This window comes from Manis pentadactyla, chromosome 10, assembly GCF_030020395.1.
Source record: "Manis pentadactyla isolate mManPen7 chromosome 10, mManPen7.hap1, whole genome shotgun sequence".
Lineage (NCBI taxonomy): Eukaryota > Metazoa > Chordata > Mammalia > Pholidota > Manidae > Manis > Manis pentadactyla.
The window spans coordinates 8,457,853-8,485,366 of record NC_080028.1 but is presented as its reverse complement, the minus strand read 5'-3'; the positions used below and the strand labels follow the sequence as shown (position 1 = coordinate 8,485,366).

At 47.0% G+C, this 27,514-nt stretch overlaps 1 protein-coding gene across 2 annotated transcripts in view; it reads left to right on the top strand.

The window, feature by feature from the left end:
• The window catches only part of GRAP2 (GRB2 related adaptor protein 2), a 56,119-nt gene extending 29,235 nt beyond the window's left edge, over positions 1–26,884 (top strand). Inside the window, exons 2-9 of one of the 2 annotated variants that reach the window (XM_036931460.2) lie at positions 3,338–3,513; positions 10,191–10,282; positions 16,432–16,523; positions 19,581–19,700; positions 22,814–22,982; positions 24,766–24,954; positions 26,122–26,244; positions 26,544–26,884. In XM_036931460.2, coding sequence (XP_036787355.1) covers positions 3,414–3,513; positions 10,191–10,282; positions 16,432–16,523; positions 19,581–19,700; positions 22,814–22,982; positions 24,766–24,954; positions 26,122–26,244; positions 26,544–26,723 — 1,065 coding nt within the window. In that variant the 5' untranslated portion in view covers positions 3,338–3,413 and the 3' untranslated portion in view covers positions 26,724–26,884. The remainder of the gene's footprint in view (positions 1–3,337; positions 3,514–10,190; positions 10,283–16,431; positions 16,524–19,580; positions 19,701–22,813; positions 22,983–24,765; positions 24,955–26,121; positions 26,245–26,543) is intronic. The other variant, XM_036931461.2, reaches the window with a different exon arrangement.
• The last annotated feature ends 630 nt before the right edge of the window (positions 26,885–27,514 follow it).

Below are 27,514 nucleotides of genomic sequence, written 5' to 3'. Positions count from 1 at the left end.
TTGTAGCGAGAAGACATTTTAGTTCCATATTAACCAATTCCAGGTCCACCTCTCCCTATGCCTGTTCTCTGTCACTCAGTACATTGGGAAAAAACTGGACCAACTTCCAGGGTCACTTACAACTTTGAGAATCTAAGATTTAGGGCCCTGCATAATCCAAACGGGCAACTAAAAAGGAAGAGAATACCTTAAACAAGGCCAATAACAGGTGTTACTCAGGTCAAGCAAACTCAAATTAAGACCTTAATTTCAAAAAGTTAAGAATATTATGACTCATTTGATGAAGTAATTCACAGTATCACCCCTTCTTACTGGCAGCTTTTCAGTATATTTATGGGCTGACGATATATAAAAATGTCATTACCTCCAACTTTTCAGGGACAGACTTACTGAATGAAGCAAGGTAAGCTGTTGCATGGGGTAATGTCTGCTTCTGCAAGCATTCAGAGCAGTGAACTAAAAAATAACCCACATTCCAATGACAAATAGGGGCTTGGAAATTAAGTACAAGCAGCAAGAAGATTAAAGTAGCTGTGGTCACACCGGCTTCTACTCTACACTTCAGTGCTTTGCCCAAGTAAGAACTAAGGTTACACAGAGCACAGATGGTGAGGGACACAAGTGAGGATGCTGAGTGCATTTGTAGCATTTGTGAACGATATTCAGCCCTGTTGACAACAGAGCAAGAAGATGGAAGCTTTGAAATCTATGACAAATGAGCCAAGCTTTCAGAGCCCAAGTCAATAAAAACACACATGAAGTGAACAGAAGGAAAGCAAAGGAAAGAGAACATGAAGGCACCATAAAATCCTGGTGATATATTTGAGGGGAAATCATGATGTGAATACAAAATAGGAAGTGAACCAAAAAAAGAAGCAGCCTGGAGATTTGCAGCATGTCTGTCTGTCTGTCTCTTTCTTGTTCTCCATTCACATCCACCACCCTCCCTGCCCTTCTTATGGGGCTCATTAAACAAATTCCAGTCCTGGGTGGGTATCTCTAATGCTTTCTTCACACTCGGGTTTCCCCAGCAGGATTCACGGTGGATCTGTAGACAGTTGTCAATGCTTCAAGGAAACAATCAGGATGAAATGAGGAAATGGCAAGGGAGACGTCAGTCCTGCGGCAGAGTGGGGAACAAGTGACCTCTCCGGTGGGGTTGGGGGCTCTTTCTGCTTCATTTTTTGTTGTGGTTGTTTTGGATTGATGTTCCCATGGTGTCTTTTAAATTTTTTTTGAAGAGCAGAAGATGTAAAAACAAAAACATTGTAACATTGTGGATATACTTTTTCTAACTAGATTCCTGGTAAGATACCCTTATTTTGAGAAGAAAGAAAAAGAACTTGAAAAAAGCAAACTGTAATGTGGGGAAAGCTGATGGTGAGAAAAGTTAGAAAACCATGGGGGTGAGGGAGGAAGGGAGGGAGAGAAAGGAACAGAAAGGAAAAGAAAAGAGAAAAACAGCTGCTTGTAAGGTTATTAACTGAGATGGTCTCCATTTCTGCAATTGCCTGAAAGCCCGTGGTTGCCTGGTCTGAGGGCAGCTGCATTTATTGCAGTCTTTGCCTCTGACCAAGGAGTAAATGGGCTTGAATTTTGAGGGTGTGTGAGAATTGTTCCCATCAATTTCTTGGCTGAAAGACAGCAGCCCAGGGAGGTTCAGTGGGTCCTAAGCTATAGTAATTACCCTGAGCTAGGACAGGACTGTCATTATTTTGCTAGTACCGGCAGAGGCAGCCTGGTGAAATAGAGAGAGCACAGCAGACATACACTGTATACTCTTACCTCAGTTACCTAACTAAAAATGTGAATGGTAATAGTAATAAAAATTAATAATAATAATAGTAGTACCTATTGCAAAGTATCTGTGAAGCCCCTGGGACATGATAGACCATATCAATAAAAGCAACATAAGTCTTAACTGGTTCTTATTTCTAGACTTCGGTGAGGCTTGGTCCATGTGCCCTCCCTCCGTGACTGCCCTGGGGCTTCCTCTTTAAAGACAGCAGCGCGGTGACTGAGCATTGGGCAGACAGAAAAGTCTAGAAGCCAAATCAGTTTTCTGTTTCTCAACCTTCCATTTCCCCACTTCCCTGTGGTTAGTGTTACGTTTTCTGTTACTTACTGAATTGTCTTGATTACAATACATTGTACCTTTTGATAACATTGCAGCCAGGACCTTGATGTAGTAGAGAGAGGCTAGCACTCACCCAAGGAAATTGAGAAAAAAAAGGGACCTGAAAAGCTTGAAAAGGCACGTATATGATACGGATAGTAAGTAGCTGACATGCAAAAATGCGTTGGGGAAAGAGACACTAAAGTGCCGACCAGCAATGGCCGAGCATTCCACACCCTCTCTGCTGAAACGCTGTGGGGTGAGGATCATTATCTGGATTCTCAGTGAAGAAACCGGAGGCACGGAGAAGTTAGTGTCCCCAGCCAGCAAGTAAGCAACACAACTGAGATTTAAAACCAGGTCCTTCTGACACCCAAGCCCCACGAACCTCCACTATTGCTGGGAACCTCACCGTGCAGAGTGGCAAGTTAGGAAAAAAAGAACAGCATTTATTTGAGTTTGATAGAACATAAACTTTACTTTTTTTTTAAGGTATTTTTCTTACAAAAAGTTTGAGGACAAATTAGATTTATGTGATGTACTTTGAACTAAAAAAAAAAAAGATTATGCCTTATAAGCCAGACTGATGTTGATTAAAGAAAAGTAAGGTTATAAATAACCAGAAGAAGGAAGAGTAAATGACACTGTGGCTTGGGCAACACTCACCTTACAAGGAGGGGAGGGGAAGGGAGGGAAGGAGATGGGCACTGGGACAGTCTTCTGATTGTCTCCTTTTCTATTTCCCTCTTCTTGCCATCCCTCCCTGCAAAAAACAAAAACCTTAAGCAGGAAGAGGAGCTAATTAGAAAGAGGAAAACATCCTTGAGACCAATGAAATCTCCCTAATCCACAGTGACACACAGGCACCCGAAGAACAGCAATTTGATTAAATCAGGATATGGGGGATTGAGAGGGACTCTCCAGCTGTGTACAGTTTGTCTGTAAGTCTTTGGCTTCCAAACCTGGAAACCAAGTGCCTTCTGGCTGGGGAGATGGCTCCCACTTGGAAAATAAGAAATCTCAAGGCAGGGCTGAAGGGTAGGGCCGGGGACCCCCAGGTCACAAACCCTAAGAGGGTGGCAGCAGCTCTGCAGGAGGTGTGCTGGCAGAGAGGGCATCGGGTCAAGGGGGGTAAAGCCAGCCTCCCGCTGGCCTGAGGCCCGTCCTGAGCTGGGAGGGAAGAAAGGCACGCCTCTCCTGCCCACATTCCCTTCACTCCAGAACCCGCTGCGGCCATCAGTTACCTGTCATCAGGGACAGCTCTCTGGCCGCTCTGCAGAAGTGAAGCAGCCAGAGGATGAATTGCAGTGTGGGGACACCTGCTCAGGGAGATGGGGGACGCCCTGACAGGCTCCTTCACAAGCCACTTCCTGTCTTCTCCAAGACGGGCATCACGGGTCAGCTGCTGAGGAGCTAATGTTCTTGAGAAACTATGGAGGGAGTGCCCCTCGAATTCCATGTTTTTACCCCTGCAGGTCATGCTGCGGGTCAGGAGTAGACTTATGCTTTCCTGGGGCTTAGGAGGGGGAGATAATGAGACACGTAGAGACAAGAGGAAAATAAGAATGTCCCATGTGCACAAAACCATTTGAAATTGAGGCTTCTGGGGGTACTAAAACCTCGGTCAACTAGCCAGAAATGGTTTCCTCAGTGGGACATATTTTGCTTGTCTTTGCTTACTTCGATTGAAATAAAATGGGGAATGTTCGTCTCCCATGAAGAGAGCACCTGCGGAAACAGGCCAGGTCCTCCTGAGAAGGCTGTTTATTCCCCTGGGATCCTGAACCTAAAAGGAAATGACATCTTTGTCTTGGGAGGTCCAGATAAGCAGAGAAGCAGTTGTTTGTTCATCTTTTACAGCAGAGGCCCCTGATGGCCGCTCCCAAGAACATGGCTATCAGTAAGCTTGCTTGTAGCAGCCATGATTCAACTCTCACTTCCCCCCCGCCACACATCCAAGTCTCCAGAGAAACCAGAAGGAAGCTCTTACTAGAAGAGGATTTGAGGATTTCTATTTTAAAAGCTCCAGTGGATGAGCTAGAAGTAATTCAAGAGCAGGCACAGTAAAGAAATATGTACGCTTTGTTAGACATTCAGTGAGAAGGTTAACATTTCCAACACAGCCAGCTGATTAAGAGGTATCCTGTTAGCAGGGATTCTGCTGCTTTAGAACAGAGCAAAAATGTTGTCATTTGAAAGCCCCAAAGTAGGAAAGGCCAGCCCTTTGTCTCTTGGCCATGCTCAGCCTTTTCCTTTCCTCTCCTCTCCTTTTCCTTTCTCTTCCTTTCTTCTTTTTCTTTAATTTCCAGAATAGATTGGCTTGGGTCTCTAGAAGAATATTCAAGCACCCCCTGACAAGTGAGTTATAGCTAATTGTCCATCCTGTGCTTACTCACCTTTGAGAACGGATACCTATGACCTTTCTCAGTGTACTATTCCTATGCCCAAAGCCCAAGAAAAGGTGATAAACTAAGGCAGAAAGGCTTCGACCACAGCCATAAGGTTCACTTAGAAGAAAAACACACAGTGGGAGTTTCAACACAAATCCTTAACCTAGAATCAAGAGCAGGAGTGAGGGACTGGTCACTTGGAAATGAACGGGGACCACCTTTCTAGGGGACTCAGAGCATCAGAAATGTGTAGGAGCTGACGTCTTCCAACTCTTTTCCATCTAAGCAATTCTGTATTGAATGGGTTTTAGGCTCTTTGATGACATGCTCAAGTTGATATGCCTTAAAATGTGCAAGAGACAATAAGGACAGTCAGTCATCCCACCTGTCTACAGAAAGGTTCTTGGGATGCAGGTAGCCAAGTTTTACAGATGGAATCGATGGTTTGGGGTGCACCATCGCCCTCTATGGGACTAGAAAAACCAGACCAGTAGCAAGGGTGTGTGTATCCTTACCTCTGGCTGAGTTTGCTGAGAAGTCAGGGCAACTTTGAGTGGGAAAGTAATTAATTGATCCTTGTAAATGGGTCCTTCCGTTGGCGTTCCCTTCCCTGAGGAAGCCAATTACAGTTGAAACTCTGATGGCAGGTCATTTATCGTGTTTTCATTCCCTCAACAAACATTCACTAAGTGCCTACTAAGCACTAGCTAGGCATGGCAGGGAACCTAAGAATCAATAACAACAGCAACTACTACTGCTATGTATTGGATGCCTATTGTGGGCCAGGGTCTTTATACACATGAACACACAACGCCCCATGAAGTGAGCGTGGTTATTCTTATGGATAAGGAAAGAGGACACTTGGGAAGTAAATGGTACATCTCGGATTTAAATCCAGGTCCATCTCCTAAGCGGGCATGCTCAGTCCACAAAGCTACAGTCCTGACGAAGTTCACAAACTATTAGGCGAGATAGCATGTCGGTATAACATCTCTACCAGGGGCCACAAACTACAACCGGTAGGCAAAATTGAATCTATCACATATTTTGGCAGGGAGCTAAGATGGCTTTTACACTTTGAAATGGTTGGGGAAAAAATAAGAAGACTTCATGGCATGTAAAAATTACATGAAACTCAAATTTCTTTGACCATGAGTAAAGTTTTATTGGAACCCAGCTAGGCCCATTTCGTTTCTTACTCTCTCAGGCTGCCTTCCCAGCTACAACAGGACAGTTGAATGGTTGTGACAGAGACTGTACAGCCAGCAAAAGCCAAAAATACTTACCCTCTGGACCTCACAGAAAAGGCTTGATGGCTCCAACTCTGTTCTTCAAAGTGGAATATTATGATCAGTAAGAGATATATAACATTTTTTAAAAGCACTCGGGAGTTAAGAAGGGAAACCGATATGTATTTAACCCACAGGGTGAGAGGCTAGAAAGGACACACAGGTGTGCGCTGTTAAGACTCAATGCACGAAAACCCAGACTTTAAATCAGATAAATTAAAAGGTAGTTATTTGCATAACAAATTTCCCTTTTTGTTTTGTAAAGGAATTCACCGCAGGGCTGCTTTATAGAATGAGCCTCCATAATGAATGCTGATATGATTCCATTTACAAATACTCTATTCATAATAACTTTTCAAGAACTTATCTATTGTGTACAGTGAGGCTTACCTATAATCATTTTTTCCTGGCAGTGTAAGGTTTCCTACTTCTGAAAAGTAATTGAGGTGACCTTGTCAGTCCAAGGAAGGGGCAGTAAGGGCTCTACCTCCTTATTGTCTCCAAGAAGGGCTTTGCCAAACAAATAGAAAAGCTGTGGATTCCAGGCTGGTATAATTTTACATTTTTAGCCAAACTCCTCTTGGTAGCTGCAATCCTGAAGTCCTAAAATATAAACTGCTCACTAGTCTATTACTTCATTTCATACACAAGATAAATTAATAAAATTATGTTTGTTGCTAATGTCCTGATACGTATGCTACAAGCAATGCTTATAAAAAGCAATGTTTCTCTCTTTCTTTTTTCCCCCAAGACATTATCTTAACTGGATTACAACATAATTGGGGCAAGTCATATAATGTTCAAATTAGAGTTCTCTCCAGCAAAATAAGAAGTGCTGTCTCTTTGGGACCCGGCTTCTTCTTCCTATGGGTCCTGAGCCTGAATCTTCGAACAGCTTTGTGGTGTTATGCAATTGCTCTTTTAAGAGATGCATAAAATGGCAAACTTGGCTATTCATAGCCAATTTAGGAGGAGCTGAAATCTTTCAAGTTTCTTGCCTGGTACCATTTTGAGGGTAACTACTTATTTCTGAACACATAGATTTAATCTGGCTTTCAAGTGGAGGCTATTTTAAAGAGCTGCCTTGTGGCTTTTGTTTCCATTCTCTGTGGTGGCTGTGTTTCAGTAGATAAGCATTCCTGGTATATAACTTGAATATTTTTCAGGTTTTTTGGATGGTAAAAGAAGATGAAATGGAAATGCAAGGGCAGAGAAAATCATGCCTGGGGAAGTCCTGTGTGGTGTTGCCCTGTGGCAAAACAGATCTGTATCTCAAGGTGCTAGTGGATATTACATGCAATTCATAAAGGGGTGAAGTGAGAGAGACGCAGCGGGTGGGTGGTGAGAAGCAGAGCCGGAATTAGGGGCAGGAGCCCAGCACAGTTCTGAGGCAAGATTCCTGGACAAATGGCATCGTCGGTGGGGTTGGGGTTGGTAAGGGGTGGCTGCTGCATGTGGCCTGGCTGCCCCTGGATTCTGTCACTTCTCATTCACACTCTGTGGCAGGTAGCATTTCAGCCATTTCTGAAGCTGATCTCTGGCAAGATACCCACATTTAACCCATCTGTGAGGTTCCCTGAAGAGGTGCTTCTCTCTCTTCATTGCCCCCAGGGGTCAGAAACACTGTAACTGCAAAAAGGACCCAAAGGCATCATTTCCTTTTGGAATTCATTCTCATTCTCTCCCTCTTCCTCTCTCTCTCCCTTCCTCCTTCCCCCACCCCTCTCTCTTTTTCCTTGGAATTGCTGCAACCAGGTTTTTATCTCCATCATATATTTATTTGTTTCCCAGATGCAGTGGCAGCAAGAAGAGATAATAAAACAAATGGATAAATACTGAATAAACCATGTTCAGTTTTCTTTTTTCCTGGTGGCAATTTAAAACCTTTCAAAATTAAAACTAATGGATACAGAGGAATGGGATATAACTTTCCATGCATTTCAATGATTGAACAGAAGCCCACCCTCTCGGAGCAGCGCATTTGCCATTCGCTGCTTCCCTGATAGCAACAGTAAAATTCCCTAATGGTAAATTCAGGGGAAGGACTGGGAAAGCCCTGTTGATCTGAACTAAAACAGAGCATCCCCCACTCCACCCTGAGCATCTCCCACCTACCAAACAGCCTGAGCAGATTACACTTCACAAATGGAAATGGGAAGCAAAAAAACATTTTCAAAGTGATTTCATGAAGAGTGGGACTGTTTAACTAGTTTTTTGAGCCAGGATTAATATTATAAACTGGGGAGCTCTGTGATGTGCGTGTGCGGTTGGCTTTACCATACCACCTGCCCCTGGGGAAGGCAGAGAAAAGCGCCACGCTATTTAGAAGCAGTTTTACTTCTGCCTGGGCCTCCTCACTGAAGGGACATAGAGCCAGCCAGGACAAGCGCTCAGGCCTGAACTGAGTTACACTAACACAGGGAAGATCTTCCCAAGCTCAAGGTCATATCTAGAGCATGCTTTGGATATTTTTTTCATCTCTAATTTCTGTGGCTTTCTAATATGTGTTTTATTTGCCCTCCCCATCTCCATCCTGCTTATTAAGGTAAATTTGCATAGAAATGAGATCTTGGTTTTCAAGACCATTCACCTGACACTTGATCTCCTGAGGTGACCAGCATTTACTGTTGATACCATGAGGGTGACCCACAAACAATGAATCTTTCTGCAAACTAGAGGCAGGGCCTTAATTAGGGGAAGTTTTGCATTTTGAAGTAATGGGGTGAATCAAATCAGCAAAGGCATTTAGCATTCACTAAGGAGGGCAAAATACTCCTCTCTGTTGAGGGGATCATCCTGGGTCACGCAAATTTTAATTTGCCTTACATGGACCGATTCAGAGGAAAGTGGAAAAAAGCATATATATATTTTTTCATGTTTGGAAAAAGTTTTGGGTAGTGATAAAGCTCAGACAGTTAACTATGACATTTTACTTTGGCTCTTGAAATATTTTTTGCTTAGTATCTATCTTTGGGATTAGTAATAGTCACCTCTGCAAATTGACTTTAGAAGACCAAGAAAATGTGGAAAATCAGAGAAATGAGCACCTTGCTGTCACCACTATTGCAGTGGCTTTAATCCCCTGACTGCCGCATGCTGCTCCCTCCCAACAGCGGCCACCTTCCTGATTTACCCAAATTTTGTCACTTGGGCAGAAATTCCCACTGAGAAGACAGTTGTGGTCCCAGTTTACTGGCCACTGAAAGTCATTCAGGTTTGAGGGTTATTCAGACTTAGGCAAATTTTGTGAAATGTTAATATTAAACGTTAATGCTTTCAAAACTATGTCCTGACAGCAAACTGTCTTATCAGAGAACCAAAAGAGTTGAGATCATGGAGAAAAATCATCAGATTTCAATGAGAAAAATTTAGAGGAGATGGGAGAAATCAGAAGAAAATTTTTGCTGCTTTTGGCCAGGCTACCTTTGCGAAGGATAAATTCATTCCATAAAATCATTTTAAAACATAAATACTATTTGGCTTTTGTCTTGTGTAACACTTTGCATCGATTATTTAATTTAATCTCACATCCCAATTGGTTGAAGATGTGTGAAGATCCCCATTTTACAGATGAGGAACCTGAGACTCCAAAAGGTTTAGTTACCCAAGATCATACAGCTAATCAACAACGAAACCAGGACTCGGTTCTCTTTCTGTTACATTCCCACTGTCTCCTAAAACAAAACCAGAGTGCTTTCATTTGTAGGCTGACTTATTTATCCTTACACAGGTCTCATGTATTTCTAGCAGGGACTGATATTTTAACTCAATTCAGAAGTATTAAAATAGAATTTTCAAAATGTACTTGGCTTACACTGTAATAATAAAATAAGAAATCTCACTAATTAAGTCTCCAGATTCTAAAACTGAAATGGCTTCTACTCTCAAACCCTGCAAAAGGATGGTAAGTTCCCCACTGGCCAACGCTAATTCCCTTAAATGATTCAGATGTAAAAGAGAAAATGGCATCTGTCTAATTAACACTGCCTGGTTAAATATAGCTGCCAAGGGACAGCCTCGGGACAGTATTTACAGAACAGGCTTTCCAGCCCCTCGGGCCTCCAGTTGGAGGTGACAGCAAGTCTTCCATCCTTATCAGCCGGAAACAGAGATGCCCCAGAAATGGTGATAGGCCAGGACAGGCAAGGGGAGATGAAAGGAGACGGGGCACTCCCTGGCCTGCATATCCTGCTCCTGGGGATTCAGAGAATGAGGCCGAGAAGCAGATCCCAAGGGCTCAGGCAGCTCTTCCTGAAAACAAAAGCCCTCACTGTGCGCCTGCGCTCCACTCCCTCACCCTCAACCTTGGCCTGGAGGCGCTCGTTCGACCACTCACCTACCAAGTGCTAAGCCTTCTGGCAGAAAGACATAATGACCACACTATTTCTCTTCCAGCTTCACGTTGCGACATGGAAGCCATTGCCAAGTTTGATTTCACCGCCTCAGGTGAGGACGAACTGAGCTTTCACACTGGAGATGTTCTGAAGGTAGGTGAGGTGGGGCCCAGGGAAGCCACAGGGAGTTTGGTTACCCTGGTCTGGTCACGGAGTTATATCTAACAATCCATGCCTATGTTTCTTAAGAACTGTACATGGTTCCTTTCAAAAAGAGAAGTTCACCTCAATCAAAAGGGTCCCTTCTGGGCACCTGTATGCCAGCTAGCCAGCCAGGTGATAGAAATACAGTTGGCATAAGCCACCATCCTTATCTGGAGATGCTAGTGGTATGGGTGGGGGTGGGAAGTAATCTGTTACAGATGTTTTTATCTAAGTGCTCAGGGAGCACAGGTGGGGGAACAAGTGATCCCACCTTGTAAGATGGGGTTGTAGGAACATGTGGCAATGTCGCCTGTCAGGGACTACAATGGAGGTAAGTGGGGCTTTTAGCTAAAGCCCAGAGATGAGCGAGCCCATGCGGCGTCCAGTGAGCATTGGGAGGCTCAAGAGGGCCGGAACTTGCAAGAGGAGGGTGCAGGGGGAGACGGCCTGGGAAAGGCAGCTGGAGAGGTGGCTCACAAAGGCCACACACACACAGCCATCCAGGGGCTCTTGAAACTTGTCTGCCACCCACACTTGAGTTGTAGTGGCCACTTGCTGAGCTGAAGAGGCCTTGGACTGGTCCCACATATCATGTACCACACCTAATGACTACATCTCAGCCCCTGTTTTGTGCAAAAGAGCACAAGCCCTTCAAGAAGGGAGTCTGTGATGCCAATGGCCCTGCCTGGCCTCAGAGCACCCCCAATACCTTGATCCCTGGTCCTTAGCAGCCAACATGGGCCTTCTCAGACTGTCCAGCGGCACTGAGGCCACCATTGTCTCACCACTAAGAATGAGGCTTGCTATAGAAAGAACTTTGTCACTTTGAGGGTGACTGAAAATTGGTCTGTGGAGTAAAACCAGGTAGGGTGACTTGGTTTGCAATTTGACACCCCCCAGTATTTATCCCCTTAACTAATCTCACCCTGAAAGATCTAGCATGTGGTTGCAAAGAGTGTGCTTTTGATACTGTAGCTACTCAAGGTCATTGCTTAAGCTGCTGACCCAGGGAAAGGTGACTTCTATGTCTTTGGGATCTTACCAAGGTCACACAGATAGATCTGCCACATGGTGAGCAGTCCCTCCCTTCTCCAAGGGGCATTGTGACCACATGATTATCAACCACTCTCATGTTTTCCCTCAAAAGAGGCCAGGGAGCCAGCTCCCACCCCTAATCTCTCATTGCAAACAAAACCTGGTATCTTCCTTAAATTTTCTCTATTCCCCAGAAAAGTAAAAAGACAAAAAAACACTTTCAACTCTGCTTCTTAATCTAGCTCTTAATTTCTTTCCTTGCCTTCACTGACAATACTGGGAAGAATGTACTATGCTGGGTGCCTCCTCTTCCTCACTTCCCATTCATTCTTCTGGAACCTTCTGGTACCTGCCTTTTAGCCCCAACATTCCCTTAAAGTCTACCAGTCATCTCCCTAATGTGGAATATAATGACCCTGCTACAAAGCCTGTGGAGTCTGACACTGCTGATTCCCTGGATCTGCATAGAGTTCCATCTGACTCCTAAACACTGTACTCTGAATATTTTCCTTTCATAATATCTCTTAAGCAATATCCTTCTTCACTATAGAAGAGTCTGATGCAGGAAAAAGGAACACGGACTTTGGGGGCAGATGTATCTGAGTTTGAATCCCAGCTCACGAGCTGTGCAGTCTTAGGTCGGTCAGCTTCCCCCTCTGAGTGTCTTCACTGTACTTGGAGGCCATATCTGTCTTGCAGAATTGTGGGAAGGGTTAGGGATAATGGGCCTAGCCTGAACAAAGTAGATGCTCAATAAAGGAGCATGTTATAACTATTACCCATTTCTGCTGCCTCTGATTGTATAGACTCTTGCCCCAGCCCTTTACTGAACTCATTACCCCATCTCTTCCTCTTTCAAATCATTCAACATAATAGTTCCCAGGGATCTTTCTAGAAAACAAATCAGATCATATCACTTCCTTACTCAAAGCATTCACTGGTTCCCCATAACCAATTGATTGACATCTGCCTAAGCCACTGCCCAGCCTCATCATACCCGCATGCATGAATGCGCACATATGCACATGCACACATGCATACACACATGTACACACATCTTTGTGTGTATAAGGCCCTATGTTACACTGCAGCATACACACCATCCTTTCCCAGGGTCTTTCCCCACAGTCTGAAGACCCCTGTCCTATACGCACATTTGACTGCCTCCGGCGTGGAACCCTCAATACCCTCCCCAACACCCTGCTGCCCTGCCGCTCCACGGTCCTGCCTGGCCACCCCAGCAGAATCAGTCATTCTCTCTTTGCCTCTCCCCCAGCATTTCACACTCACGATCTGGCCTCACACCACAGTTATTTATGAGAAGACCACACTGTTGAGCTCTCAGGCCCCATTTGTCCATCTCTCATTGTTGCCTTTACCCTTGGGGCCCTGATCGCCCATTTTTGCACTGGTTCCACTGTGGAGAAAGCAGAAATCTGCCCCTCCCTAATATTTGATGAATGGGTGGTGGATTCCTCCACTGCTCTGTGGGCTCCCTGAGCAGAGCTGCGGGAATATCTCTGTGCCTTCCCAGCAGAGCCTAACACAAGTCACAGCCAAATCAGGGCCCAGGACATGTCGCTTGAATTGGCAAATTGAGTCTTGCGTGCTTGTTTAGAATTCCATCAGAAGGCCAAACCTCTCCTTTTCAAACTCTGTCCACTACAGCTGCAGTGGTACCGAAGTGGAGAGGGGTGTTGGCCATGCCTCACAGAATGTCTGTATCGCAGTCAGTGGCCTGCCTGTGGGTCTCCACATACAACTGCAGCATCTGTCCGCCTCCTCCGAAGATGGTGACAAGTCCTAGGATCTGTTGGTACTAAAAGACTAAACAGACCTTTTAATTAGAAAGTACTCTGTCTGACTAGCTCACCACAAATGCACCCCCTCCAAGGCAAAGACCCCCAGCACAGGGCAAAGATCCCAGTTTATCCATCTCTGTATTCCCAGCACCTAAGTGCAAACTAGATGCACAAGATGGTAGACAGGAGACTCCTGCCAAGTGACTTGATCCTGCTTCTCCTGTGAGAGTAATGTTTGAACAGTCAGGAGTCAGATATTCTGTGTTTGTGTCAAAACCCCTGGACCTGCAGCTACACACAGCACCAAACTTACCTTCCCCACTTGTATTTGCCAATCACTCCAAAAATGTCTCTTGGCCCAGTCTATTTCTGTCTGCTTCTTTCTTCTAACACAGCAACCTAAAAGCACTAAGAGTTAATCCTACATAATTAACTTCTTCAATACTTCAGATTTCTGCTATGCCTCTAAGAGTTTTAATTCCATCCAATTTTAAAATTTTGCCAACTGTACATTTTGTCCTCATCCCACGTCTAATTTATTCTCAGGCCATGTAACCCAGAAAATTATTCTTGAAGGCAACATTAAAAGAATTAAGATACAGTAAAGCTAAGTGTTAAAGCTCATGGGTTCAGGCTGAACTCCTTGCTCAGGTTGATGCGATGGGTGTGAGAGATAGGGGAGCCGAATAGATGGAGAGATGAGAACAGGAAGTGTGGGGCCAGCAACGGCAAGAGGAAACCATCTCCCCCCAAATACTCTTCTCTGCACAAAAAGAGAGATTTTTTAAAACCATAAAAAAGCCCAGAAATTCACCTCTCTGGGAATATGGTCACAGGCAGACCGAGCTCCAGGTGGTGGAGAGAAATGGCCACGTCCGTGGGATAATCTCTCAGCTGCTGCAGGAGGTAGATGGGGGTGAGCCATGATTACTAAATTACAGCTGGTTTCAGGTCAGTGATCGAAAAAGTGTGGTTCTTACCACGAGAAGCCGATTTCCAAAGGCCTCTTCCACCTCTCCTCCCCTCCTCACCTTCATATTTGACATTTGCCACCCAAGCCATATGTCACATTGCCATGTGACAGGAGAAAGGAATTCCAAGGCCAAAATTTCAGGGGAGCAGGTATGGGGTGACATGTCCTTGTGCTCTTTATTCAGATAACGGGCCCAGGTGCTGAGTCTCTTAGCTCTTCTTTGACCTAGATTTCCCCCACACCCCGCTCCCCTGCCACCATGCCCCTCAGCAGACACGTACGCAGCATCTTCAGTGATGCCAGCAGCCACAACTGATGTTAGAAACTGGAAGGAAGGTTTTCTGTTCACAGCAACTCTAGAGCTCAAATATGGGACACACTTTTATTTCTTCAAAACGAATGATTATATTCAAAACACATACAGCTAATACTTTAAAGAACTTGTAAACTCCGCCCTGTCCCCTAGAGCTGGAGTCCTCCCTCATGAGAATATCACACTGGACAGAAATGTGGTTTTAAAAAACAGCACTTTCTGAAGCACTTCCAGGTACCAGGGCTCCTTTGATCCTCACGTCAGCGCCGTGAGGAGCTAGCCTGGTAATATTGTCCCCATTTTCAGATGGCTAATTGACCTGCCACAGGTCATACAGCTGGTGACAGGGCCAAGCTGGAAACCAGGTTTCCTCATCCCAAACTCGAAGTGCTGTCCCCTTTCTTCCACCTCAGAAGTGATATTAGAAATAGATAATCACTTCTCAATCTCTTAGCTCCCTGCCATTCTCTTTCCATCTCTGGGAGAGGCAAACCCGTGGGACCCGTGATTTCAACCCCACCCACTTCCGGATGACTCTGGAATCCTAAACTCCAGCCGTGGCCTCTCGGCCGAGTCCAGACGCACCCCCAAGGCTCACCGAGCTTTTCTTCTCAGTCCCAGGGGCAGCTTGGAGTCACCCGCACACAATCTGAAGCCCGGGAGTTCTTCCTCAGACCTGCTCCTCCTCCCGTATTTCCTATTTCAGCAGAGTCATCACCACCCACTCAATCTCCCAAGCCCCGAACCCAGAGCCCTCCTGGGACCCTCCTCCCTTCGCTCCTCGTCATGAAAGCCTGCCCGCTGCCTCCTGGATGCCGCTAAACTAGGCCCGGATGCCCCTTACGCTCACCCGGATGCCACCCGCGTCTTCCTACAGTTTCCCCTTGACGCCACCCCTCCAATCCGTCCCCATGCTCTGGCACAGCCCTCTTTCATGACTCTGGTCCTTACTGCGTTATTTCCTGGCTTAAAATCCTGTAATGGCTCCCCACAAAACTCCCCAGGCTTTCCCCCCGCTGTGCCTCTGGGGTCCCTCTCTACTCCGGGGACCACAGTCTTTCCTGGCCGTCTTCTGCCTTCCCCTTTATAACAGCACTTCTGTCAGTTAAGACATTTTCAATTACAAGGAACAGAAACTAAAAATGGCTTAAACAATAACAAGGATTTATTATTTCTCATACAAAATCCAGAAGTAGGAGGGCTCCTCCTTACTGTTCGAGTCTATGCCACATACTTTAGAAACATTCTAAGTGGGGGGTAGAGGCGGGAGGCATGAAGATACGTCTCTAAACAGTGAAACATTTTCTGAAATAACGAGAAGCCACACGGAGCCAAGTCTGATGAGTCATATGAGTATTCAGGGTAGGTGATACCATTCGGGGTCTTGGTCAAGGTAGGGCCGTATAGTAAGGAGACAACTTCGGGATCGGTTTGTGATCTGCAAGAGCCGGTTCAGAGAACACACTCCAAATAGCTTGTTATGTCCAGATTGTTTGTGAAACACGTGGAGCGTGAACACAAAAAGTTACTGTTTTCAGAGCTGGCCCCACATGGAAGTTTAAGTTTTAATCTGATTGTTTTTTTAAAAAAGAACAAATTAAATTTTTAAAAGGTTCCTGGTTAGCTGGCAAAGAAAAAACCGTGGCTGGCTTTCCCATCGTCTGCCCAGACACGGAGCTTAGGGTGGTGAGATCTGGGACACATGAAATTCCAACATAGAAGGCGGAAGGGGTTCAGGGAGGCCCCTGAGTGCTGAGTCTCGGAGGCCAAGCCATGGTGGAGTCATACGGGTGGGGGGCACAAGCGGACAGAAACAGCTTGGGGTCCAGATAAGCCACACTCCAAAGAAAAACCTGCTTCCCACCCACTGGGGCCAGCTGTGCGGTTCCTCTGACTTGTTTTCCTCCAGGCAGCCCCTTCCCCTTGCTTCTTGGTCCTCCCTGCATGTCTTTGCCCTTTGTTCCCTTCCTTGTAGATCTTAAGTATCCAAGAGGAGTGGTTCAAGGCGGAGCTTGGGAGCCAAGAGGGGTACGTGCCCCAGAATTTTATAGACATCCAATTTCCTGAGTAAGTATTTCCAGCCTGCTGAAAGGGGCCTACCCACACACACCCGCCTTGCTTTTTCAGTAGTCACTAAAATTATCCGTGCATACCCAAGATGCTGTCAAAATGGGCTGTCTCTGAAGAGGGAACCACACAGCTGAAGGCCAGGGGTGGGAGGGAGATTTGCATTTCATTACATTCCCTTTTGAAATTTATACCATGTGCATGTATTGCCTATTTTAGGTTTATAAACTAAAATCATCTATAATTATAATCATAAGGCTCCCAAGAATTCCAACGGAGGTGCTGTTGGGCACCCCACTTCAGGATCTGCTACTTCCAGGCATTTGTCCATTACCTCCCAACCTACCTTGCATCCTAACGTGATACACACTAATCAGGCATGTGGACACTCCCACCTTCCTTAAACCATGCTCACGCCAGTGAGAGACATCAGTGGGGAAAAGGGGGAAATTCCCTTCATAAAGAGGAAATGAAAAGGTAAGATTTGTCTCAAGAATTGACCACAGGGGTTTGACAGAAATCTATTCTTGTCTGAGAGTCAGGATGCACCCAAAGAGCAAAGGTTTGTTAGAAAACCCAAGTGGTACTGGTGACTCTGCTGAGGTGAACTGAACTGACTACTGAAACAAGAGAATGACCACTGACAGCTGGGCGCCTGATGCTGCCCTGTACCCTTCCAGATGACCACATCATCCCCTCCCCACTCCTCAGACCTCCAGCGGCTCCCCAGCCATGCGCTGTCAGCCGATGGCCTTGCTTCCAGGTTACTGGGACAACAGAAGCCACGAGAAAAGCCCCTCTGCCCCACCCCGACCCTGACTCACTCCAGCCACCCTCGCCCAGCACTCAGACACTCTGCCTTTCCTGCAGCAGTTTGTCTGTGCCTCCAGGGGAAATTCTCCCCCCTCTCTCCCGCGTCAGCTTTCTCTCCCTCTCTTCTGGATCATCGGCAAACAACCGTCTGCAATTTCTCACATTTTACCAAAAAACAAAAGCAAAACAACCCTCGATCACAAATCCCCTTCCAGCACGACTCCACCTCTTCAAAAGAAAGTTTGGATTCGCCACCTCCTCGCCCCCATTCTCTCTGGAGCCCCCACGACTTCTTCAAAACCTGTTTATCAAGGTCACAGTGAACTTCCAGCTGTCATCTCAGCAGTATTTGTGGCTGGGGTCGGGGTGGGGGTCTTTCTCTCCCTGAAACACTTACTGCATTTGGTTTCCAGGACACCCTGCCCCCTGCTTCTCCCCACTCCCTGGCTGCCCCTCCTTTGCATCCCTTACTGGTTTCTCCTAGTCTCTCAGTATCCTTTAGGGTTAGAATACCCTCCTCCCAGGGAGGCCCTCCCCTCCGCCATATTTAAATGTACTCCCCCAAGCCCCACCCCTCGGTGTTCATTTTCTTCACAGCACCCATCTGACAGTATGTTTTCCGTTATTTTGTTGTCGGTTGTGTCGCCCCCACCCCCACTAGAATGTAAGTCCCAGGAGGGCAAGGGTTTGGTCTGCTCACCTCACATCCCCAGTGCCCAGAGGAGGCCCAGCACGTAGCAAGTGTTCAATAAAAAGCTCTTCAATAGATGAATGGATAGCTTTGGAATGATAGGTAGTAATATAACCCTGGCCGCTCATTTAATATGTAGCAGCCAGACATTTTTGCAAGTCCTGAAAGAAGTCACTTTTCAAATTCCAACTGGATGACAAATACCTATTTTCTAAACACTCCCTTAACCACTTGCTACCTCTTCCAAAATATTCCCTTGGAGGGATGGCTGCTGTGGTGCATGCCCCATTTCTTTTTCCACCTGCATTACATTTCCTACACTGGGCCATGCTGTGGCGGTCACTTGTCCAGCCCTACAGGGGAGTATGTGGCACATACTCTGGTGGGATGTCCAGGCAGATGACTGCCAGAAGCCATCTGCCCCTTGGAGCCCAACCAACCTTACCCTGCAGTTCTGCGTCTGGAATAAGGACATCTCTCCTGCCACCTCTGTCTGGAGTACAGGTTCCTGAATTCTGGAGGGCACGGGGAATTGCTCACAAAGGACTCCATAGCCATGGCCTGTTGGACGTTCACTATAAAGGGATGCACACATTGGCCTTCTAGCAGCAACAATCAGAGCAGCCTCCTTCAAGAAATGGGACACAGGCGGGGCTTGGCCGCTGACTGACTGCAAACACCTGTTTCACTCTTCCACGGATGAGAGCGGTTCCTGGCCTCCTGCCCTGAGTCTGTAGTCTGCTTGCCTCGCCCCTATGGAAGGGCTTGGTCTTCTGCATATGTGCCATGTCCCCTGCAGCAGCCCTTCCTGAGGCTGCCACCCTGACTGCACCCCTGAAAGAGAAGTTTCTCCTGTTTCTTCTTTTTCACAGTAAAGATTATTTTCCAGCCTGGCTTTGCAGGAAGGGCCCAGGAGCTAGCTGTGTAGACACCGCCAGGTGGCGGATGCCGGCTTTGCTTGTTTCCAAGTGTGTGTGCAGGCAGGGTTCCCTGGGTGCCTGGCAGCCTCTGCTGGGCGCACTGAGCAAAGCCCCTCCCACTCCACACCACCCAGGTAACGTGGGCTTGGGGCTGTAACTCTCCTTCCGGACACTGAGGTACCAGCCTGGGAGCCAGCACCCAAGGTCCCTCCCAGCTCTGCCGCGTGGGCCCCAGTGCCTGAAGGGGTCCCTGTCCTGGTGCACCATCTTCCCTGCACGTCCCTCACACAGCTGCCAACAGGTGGCCACTTCCCACAGCGAGTCACTGCCACACTGCCCCATTTTGGTGCAGGGGCACATTTCCATGACCCAGGTTTCCCAGGTAGAGAGAAACTTCTCCAGGAGGGAAGGAACAAAGATGGTACCTCAAGGAAACACTCCCTCACCTGGCCTGAAAACTGCCTAGGGCATTTGTTTTGTGGCAGAGGCTCCCCGGCCCCTCTCCCATCTCTCTTCTCTCCCCGCCCAGCAGAGCCCCCTGCCTCCCCTCCTGCTTTGGGTCGTGTCTCCTCTACTGCCCCCTCCTACCACCGGTGTCTCACCAAGCTTCTCTGCTTTTATCTCGCCTGATAGATGGTTTCATGAAGGCCTCTCAAGACACCAGGCAGAGAACTTACTCATGGGGAAGGAGGTTGGTTTCTTCATCATCCGGGCCAGCCAGAGCTCCCCAGGGGACTTCTCCATCTCCGTCAGGTACCGGCCATTCCCAACACTGCCCTGACCCCAACTACCAAGGCCGTGAGGTGACCCCTTGAACGTGACCTTCTGCTCAGGGGTGTGCTGGCCAAGGGACCCAGGCATCTCATCAACTTTGAAGCCATCCATTTCCTTACCATGACACGTTTACTTAACTCCCTCGTACAGTAGTCTGTGGCCAAAATTATGTGTACATCCATCTGCCTCCCTTTCTGGCCGAGGTGCTTCTGGAAGGACAGGATTTTTATCTGTTTCATCCTTGTGCCTTTAGTGGCGCCTCGTACCTAGTTGGTGTTCAATGAGTATTTGCAGAAGGAAGTGGGGAGGGAGAAGGAAGGGAGAAGTCCCCCAATTGTCCACGTCTGTCTTGGGGTTTAAGTCTTAACCTTTTCCTTTATTCCTGATGAATGCCTGAAGAACAGTCATAAGAGAACAAAACTTCCAAGTCACCACCGTAGGATACTTGTGTAGTTGGAGGTGGCTGCACGGAAGCAGGGCTGCTCTACCGCACCACAACCTATCACAGAAAAAGGAGAGCGGCCTCGCAGCATGAGGCCGACTGGGGCGGGGACTAGCCGGGAGGTCGCGCCAGTGCCCAGCACCCGGGAGGAAGTGACTCAGTCCACACCTAAACATGACACAGCCCCACACTCAGAAGCCTCAGTCTGAACACACCACGTGTGGTCAGCGTGTCTGGGATTGCAAGTCATGTATCAAACTCGGTGACCACATGTGAAAGTGCAAGAATTAATGTAAATAGTACAGAAGGAGGTGTGACAACCTGTACAGTGACACCTACTGTTGAAGGAATTGATAGGAAATGTTGGTCCATATTATTCAATATATTTTGAAGGGCACGCAGCTTTACTGCTGTAAGTACATAACTCCAATCTCAAGTAATAAGCTGAGGCCACTTTACTGTTTTCAAAGAATGGATATTTTAAGGAATAGGTAGGAAGGACTTAACAAATAATGGGTCAGCTACTGTATACCTGTGCCACTAAGGTATTCAAAAATAGTTTGGTCTCATTAGTGTTGCCCTTGAAATCTTGCTGAAACTCTTAATTTTCCTTAACTAAAACTCTTTTTCACAGCTTAGACCATAGTAAATTTTAGCCCAGGTCAATATTGACTTAACACAAATTCTAAACTTGTTAGGTCTTAATGAACTTTTGTTCTATTAATAAATCTTACAGTCAAACCTATTTCTTAAGGGCCCTGATTATAGACTGGACCAGCTAAGTAAGTTGACTGTGGCCTTTTCAGCTGGGAGTTAGGGCTCATATTTCCTTGATTAAGGTGACTTCTGCAAAGCAGTCAGCCTTGCCTTTGCCGCAGTCTTTCCCTGCTGGTGAGGCCACCTGGCTCCTTGTCATGGTGACTATCACCATAATCAGTTTCACATCTTCTGCAGAAATGTAGCAGAATATATTTTAAAACAAAATCATTTTTATTTATTTATACATCGGCTTTCTGCCATGGGGACAGATAATTAGAAGCTAATTGTCATTCTATCACTGAGCATTTGTTAAGGGTCTGAAACACTAGGCTTTAGAGTCTAGAGCCCCGAGTTACAGCCTTTTGTCTGCCCCTTTCAGAGCTTGAGACAGTGGGGTGGCCAAGCTCTCTCCCAAGACCCAGAGCACCAACTGCAACCCTGACATCCATTCTCTCAGCTCATGAGTGTTTCTTGCTCTGAATTCTTTGACTAAGAGGTGGTGGATGAATAATTCTATCATAAGAATATTTCCTCCTCCTCATGCAGATGTGAGCCATAATGGCTATGAGACAGGCCATGTGGTATGTGAGTGAAGAAAGCGTTCGCTAGTGGCCAAAACCAAGGGCAAGACCATGCAGTGATGGCAGAGGGTTGGTTACTACCCCAAAACAGTCAGGCAGAGGACACTGCATGGGCACCCAGCTAGGAGCAGAGTCCAGCACAAAAGATGAGATTGACCATCAGAATTTCTGTCCCTCTGAACACAGACCATTACATCCATCCCTAAAAAACCTCCACCAATCTCCAGATGAATCTTATTCTCCAACCCTTGTTCAATTCTTGACCTTTTTGCTGGATAAAGCAATTGGTATCATTAGTGCCAGTTTATTTTTACATATAAGTGTATTTTCATTTGACAAATAAACTTGACATCCAAAAGAGAATGACTTGGTGATGGAGAAAGATTGGAGCTATTGGTAAAGGCCCTGTTCCCCTTTCTGCATAAATAAAATCCAGTTTCCCCATCCCAGGCACAAATGTGCCCCATCACTTGTGAGTCCAGCTGCTGTCAAAAGTGTGGAACCAAAACAAGTTAGTATGTGTACATGGTGGGCCAGGCCCAGCTCACTAGACTGAAATCAGAGGGCCAGGGTTCTTGGCTCAACATTGCCACTCACTCCTGGTGACCTGACCAAGCCCTTCCACCTCTCTGAGCCTGTGTCCTCACCAGTGATGTGAAGGCGTAAAGCTAAATGATCTCTGAGTTCCTTTCCAATTAAAACACCAGAAAACCACTTTTTTCCCCAAAAGCTCACAATACTTTGTAACCTTATTTATGCAAAACATAAACCAAGATCAAGAAATCTCCATTATGTAGAGAACAAAGCGTGACAAATTTCTCAAGGGAGTCTCTTACCGTCCAGAGCTAGTTTATGGGCTTAAAGGAGCTGGTTCAAAGTACTTCTGATAACAGAAAGATAACAGGGGCTTGAAAACCCCTCCCCTCTGAGTCTGGGCAGACTCCTTAGCATAGTACAGGACTCAAAAGTTGCCATGTTTCAAATAAACATTGTAAAAAGGCCCTTGACCTCACAGACTGTAAAGCACTTGGAACATTTTTATTCTTGTATAAGGTTGGTTCGAGTGTCAGAAAACAGATTACCTCCTGCTGATGTGAAAATTCTAATGTAGCCTGTGTCCTGAGCAGTCCCTCCCATAAATCTCCCCCTAGAGTGTGACTGAGCCAGCCTACCTGCCCAGTGAGGGACTGGCCACCCATATCTCCACTTCCTGCCCAAACAGAACTCAGGCACCCCTGGATGCAATCAGCCCTGGAAGCAGGGCCATTGTCACCATGTAATATGCAATCTGGATTTGCCTTGATGTCTAGGCATGAGGATGATGTTCAGCACTTCAAGGTCATGAGAGACAACAAGGGTAATTATTTCCTATGGACAGAGAAGTTTCCATCCCTAAATATGTTGGTGGACTACTACAGGACGACTTCCATCTCCAAACAGAAGCAGATCTTCCTGAGGGATAGAACCCAAGACAATCAGGTATGCGCCATGTCCCCATCAGCCCCAATCTAGAGATTTTAGGCAGCTTGAGTCCTACGTGAGCCATCCAGACAATGCATTAGGTGGGTACGTCCTGAGTATGCCGAAAGGCAGAATAACTCTGAAGTCAGATATTAGTTTAAAGCCTAGCTTAACACTTCCTAACTATGTGACTCTGGAAAGTTCTCCGATCCTCAGTTTCCTCAACCTTAAGATCAGAATGATAGTGACATCTACCTCATAGGATAGTTTCAAGTATTAGGGAAGATAATGTTTCCCCTTCTCTTCCATCTTTCTGATAACACCACAGACACCAATAAACATTAGCTCTTCTCTCCTTTTGTTATTATGGACATTCCTACATCACAGTTTTCAGTCTTGCACAGGAGTTCCCAAGGATGAAGGGGTCAGAACCACTGCACACAGGGACATCAGAGCAGCCTAGAGTCCAGGACTAAGGCAGCAGGGAGAGCTCTGTGATGGGGTGGGGGAGGGGAGAAAACTGGACCTGGAATTCTTGCTCTCGGAGCAGTTTGGAATATGAAGTATTATTTTAGTAGAAAATGCATCAGACCGACCTGGCCTTAAGTTCTGAGTTCATCACTAACTATCCTTGTTACCTAGCCAAGTTAAGAAACCTTTCCGAGTATCGGTTTTTTCATCTGTAGAATGGAGAGAAAAATGAAACCTCCCACACTGGGCTGTTATGAGAATCAAATGAGGTATAGTTACAGCCCTTGCTACAGAATCTGGTGCCAAGGAAATAGAAGGAGCCAGGGAAGTGTTACCTGGCCTTCCATAAGTAAATTCACGCACACACACAATTTATAAAATGTTTTTCAAAGGAAATAACATGATTGTAAGAGATGGGACAGGTTATTTGAAAAGGCATTGAGACTTAAAGAGCAGCATGGGCTTTAGGAAAGTAAAAAAAGCCATTCCTTTTGAGTAATTGGTTGATTTTAAGCCTGAGAAGTTGCAGTCAAAGGAGAAAAGGGTGTTCCTACAGAGTACACACAGAAGTTCAGGAAGAATAACAAAGGCTAACCAAGACTTTGTTAACTATTTTAACCAGGAAATGGACAATTAATTTGCCAGGATGTGCATGCAGGGATAAGAGAGGCAACATAAAACTGCATTAAACTGGATTAAATGAGTTCATATTTGTACAGCACTTAGAAGAGTGCCTGGCATATTCTAAGCCCAGAGCCCTATGTAATGGTTTGTTAAATGAAAATGACAAGAACATAGCTCTGATTCACGAGGCTGTGGTAGCATTAAGGAGAAAGGCCTTGCTTCTTCCCAGTGGCAGACTGGTTTTCATGGTGCTGCAAGACTGTTGCTGTTTGGGTCTCCATCACCTGGCTATAAATGACAGTTCAAAATTATGCAAAGTCAATAGCAGAGCTTATCTGGAGGGTAGGAATGTCCAGCAGGGTGGCAACATGTGATAAGGAGGGGTGGCATTGTGTCGGTAAAATAGAACATTTAAGCTTGATTACACAGAGAAAAATGAGCCCACTAGGAATGGACTAAATGGCTACCACGTGGAACGTGTGTGAATCAGAAACCAGAAATCCCCAATTGGGAGGATCTGAGAATACAGAGACCACTTTGGAAAATGTGCAGGTCTGACCATCGGTCCTTGTGAGCGGCCCCTGGCCTGGTCAGCTGTTTCTTGGAGTTGCCCTGAGCAAAGTCTGGGAGCAGCTGCCAGAAGGGTGGGGCAGGGCCCGGAGATGAGGGAGGAGGATGGATCCCTATCCTCTCTGTTCTCTCCCAGGGTCGCCGGGGCAACAGCCTGGACCGGAGGCCCCAGGGAGGCCCACACCTCAGCGGGGCAATGGGAGAAGAAATCCGGCCTTCGATGAACCGCAAACTGTCGGACCAGCCGCCCCCCCAGTCCTCGCAGTACCCACCGGCAGCACCGCCACCACAGCAGCGGTACCTGCAGCACCACCACTTCCATCAGGTATCTCAGGGGAAGGAAGGGGGCTGTGAGGTGCGGAGGAGGGCCTGCTCTCCCACCAGGCCCAGGCCACCTTGTCCCCACTGCCACTTAGTGTGTGAAAACTCCCCCAAAGCTGGAAACAACCATAGCAAATAAATGCTGGGGGTCTGGTGTGGTCCCAGGACCATCGGCTGGGGGAGGAACTTCCCAGGCCTCAACAGACTTCACAGAATTCATCAGGAAGACCCTGGGCCCCCCACATGGCAGAAACAGGATACGGAAACTGCTCTTGGCAAAGAAGGCTCTGTGAATCGAACAGCTTGCTGCCTGAATAGCACACACACGTATTCTTACCCTGAGGAGTCAGTGAACAATTGCTTTGTTTTCCCATCAGCACAATTTCAAATCTATGCATGCCCCTTAACCCATCTGGCTGTCAGACCTACAAGAAAAATGGATTAACACCCGCAATGGAGCCTTGCTCATTTCTTTATTTATCCCCCACCTTGTTCCAGATGGGACTTTAGGCGGCTTACAGAGATGGACAATACAGCCAGATAACATCGTTCCCAAATTCCTTAGTAGGGCACACAAAGCCCTTTGTGAGCTGCCCCTATCTGTTTCCCCAGCATGTCTCCCGCTACCTGCCTCTATTCCCCATGCAAATCCCAGCAACACTGCACCTTTAGTTACCGGAATGGTCCCTTGCATTTTCTCTCATTCCTTTGAGGCTTTTCATATGTTGTCCCCTCTGCCTGAAATGCCCTTTTCTGGCCGACCCTCCACCTCCTTTAAGCTGCACTTCAAGCATCACCTCCTCTACAAAGCCCTCCCTGATTGCCTAGGCTCTTAGACATTCTTCTCTCTGCTCACTTAACACATGAAGTGACTCACCATGAAGACTGTCTCTCTCCAGCTACATATCCCCAGTACTTAAGACAGTACTAGACACATGGTAGGTGCCTGATTAATATTGCTTGGCTGAATGAATGAAATCCTGCATCATCTTCACAACCTAAGGACCTTTGTCATCATTCCCCTTCTCTCCGTCATCTAGAGTTGATTGTAGTCGTCAGCAAGTATCCTTGGCACAGTGGCTGTATCCACGGCATCCAAGCAAGGCACTGGGGCCTGGGAGGGGTGCTCCTGGCAGTGTGGTGACCAGTCCTCTGCTGTCCCTGTTCCTAGGAACGCCGCGGAGGCAGCCTGGACATAAACGACGGGCACTGTGGCATGGGCGTGGGCAGCGAAATGAACGCCGCCCTCATGCACCGGCGACACACAGACCCAGTGCAGCTCCAAGCGGCCGGGGTACGTGACCTTCTCTCACCATGCTCCGTGGAGGTGGCAAGAGGGGAATTAGAGAAATGGTTGGTTCTCCAGGAGAGACATCAAACTGCAGGGAGCTCAAAATGGAGGTGGTGGGGACCAGCGCATGACGGTAGGGAGAGAGTCCTGAGGCAGAGCTGACCCCAGCCTGGCACTGTCCAGTCTGTTCTCCACTTGGCCACCAGGCCTTCTTCTGTCCTCATACTTCTTGGCTCAGGTTCTAGGGGGCCAGCCCTCCTGCCCTGGGCTCATTAGGACCCCTCTGTGTTTTCCCCCAACAGCGAGTGAGGTGGGCCCGGGCGCTGTATGACTTTGAGGCCCTTGAGGATGATGAACTGGGATTCCACTGCGGAGAGGTGGTGGAGGTCCTGGACAGCTCCAACCCATCCTGGTGGACTGGCCGCCTGCACAACAAACTAGGCCTTTTCCCTGCCAACTATGTGGCACCAATGATCCGATGAGGCCCTTTGGGAAGAGTGTGAAGCTTTTGACTGGAGCTGCCTGCAAGAGGGGACAAGGAAGAGAAGCTGGAATTACACATACATACATATGTGTGTGTATCTATACACACACACACACACACATATATATGCCTTTGTACACACACAGTTTATAATAGTAATTTATTGGCAATTTACTTGGTTAATTAGTTGATATGAAACTCAGGTGGAGAATTATATTCATACTTGTTTTTCCTGCCTTCCGCGGGTGTGTGGACGGCCATGGCAGAGCTGAGAAGTGGGGAGCAGGGAAATGAAACTGAAATACTTCCCGTCCTTAGACAACACCGCTTCCTCCTTGTCTTGGGAACTTTCTCTGAGAGTAGCTGAGTAACGATCTTCTACACCCCGGCATGGGATGCAGCCCAGCAGGGTGGAGCTGGACTTGGTGGGCCATGTTCCAGCTTACCTGCAAGGCCTCCTCGCCTTGAGGGTTGGTAGGAGAGCTTCCCTCCTGCTCCCCAAGGGCGGATGCTGCTGGATTGAGAACTCTAGTGCAGCCCCACAGGCTGAGCGGAGAGCTGGATGGGGCGCGGGAGCAGGACAGGAGCGGCAGGGGACCCTGCACCTGGGCAAGGCTGGCTTCTTCCATCCCCCTCAGAGCCGCTCCCGGGCTAGTCCTCTTCCTTGTGGCTGACACGGAGAAACCATGAGGAGCCAAGCTCTGGGTAATGGAGGGATTTTTCACAAATGCCCCAGTGGCTCACTTGGGTGTAACCTCCGTTTCACAAGCTGCTAAGAAAGCAGCGTCC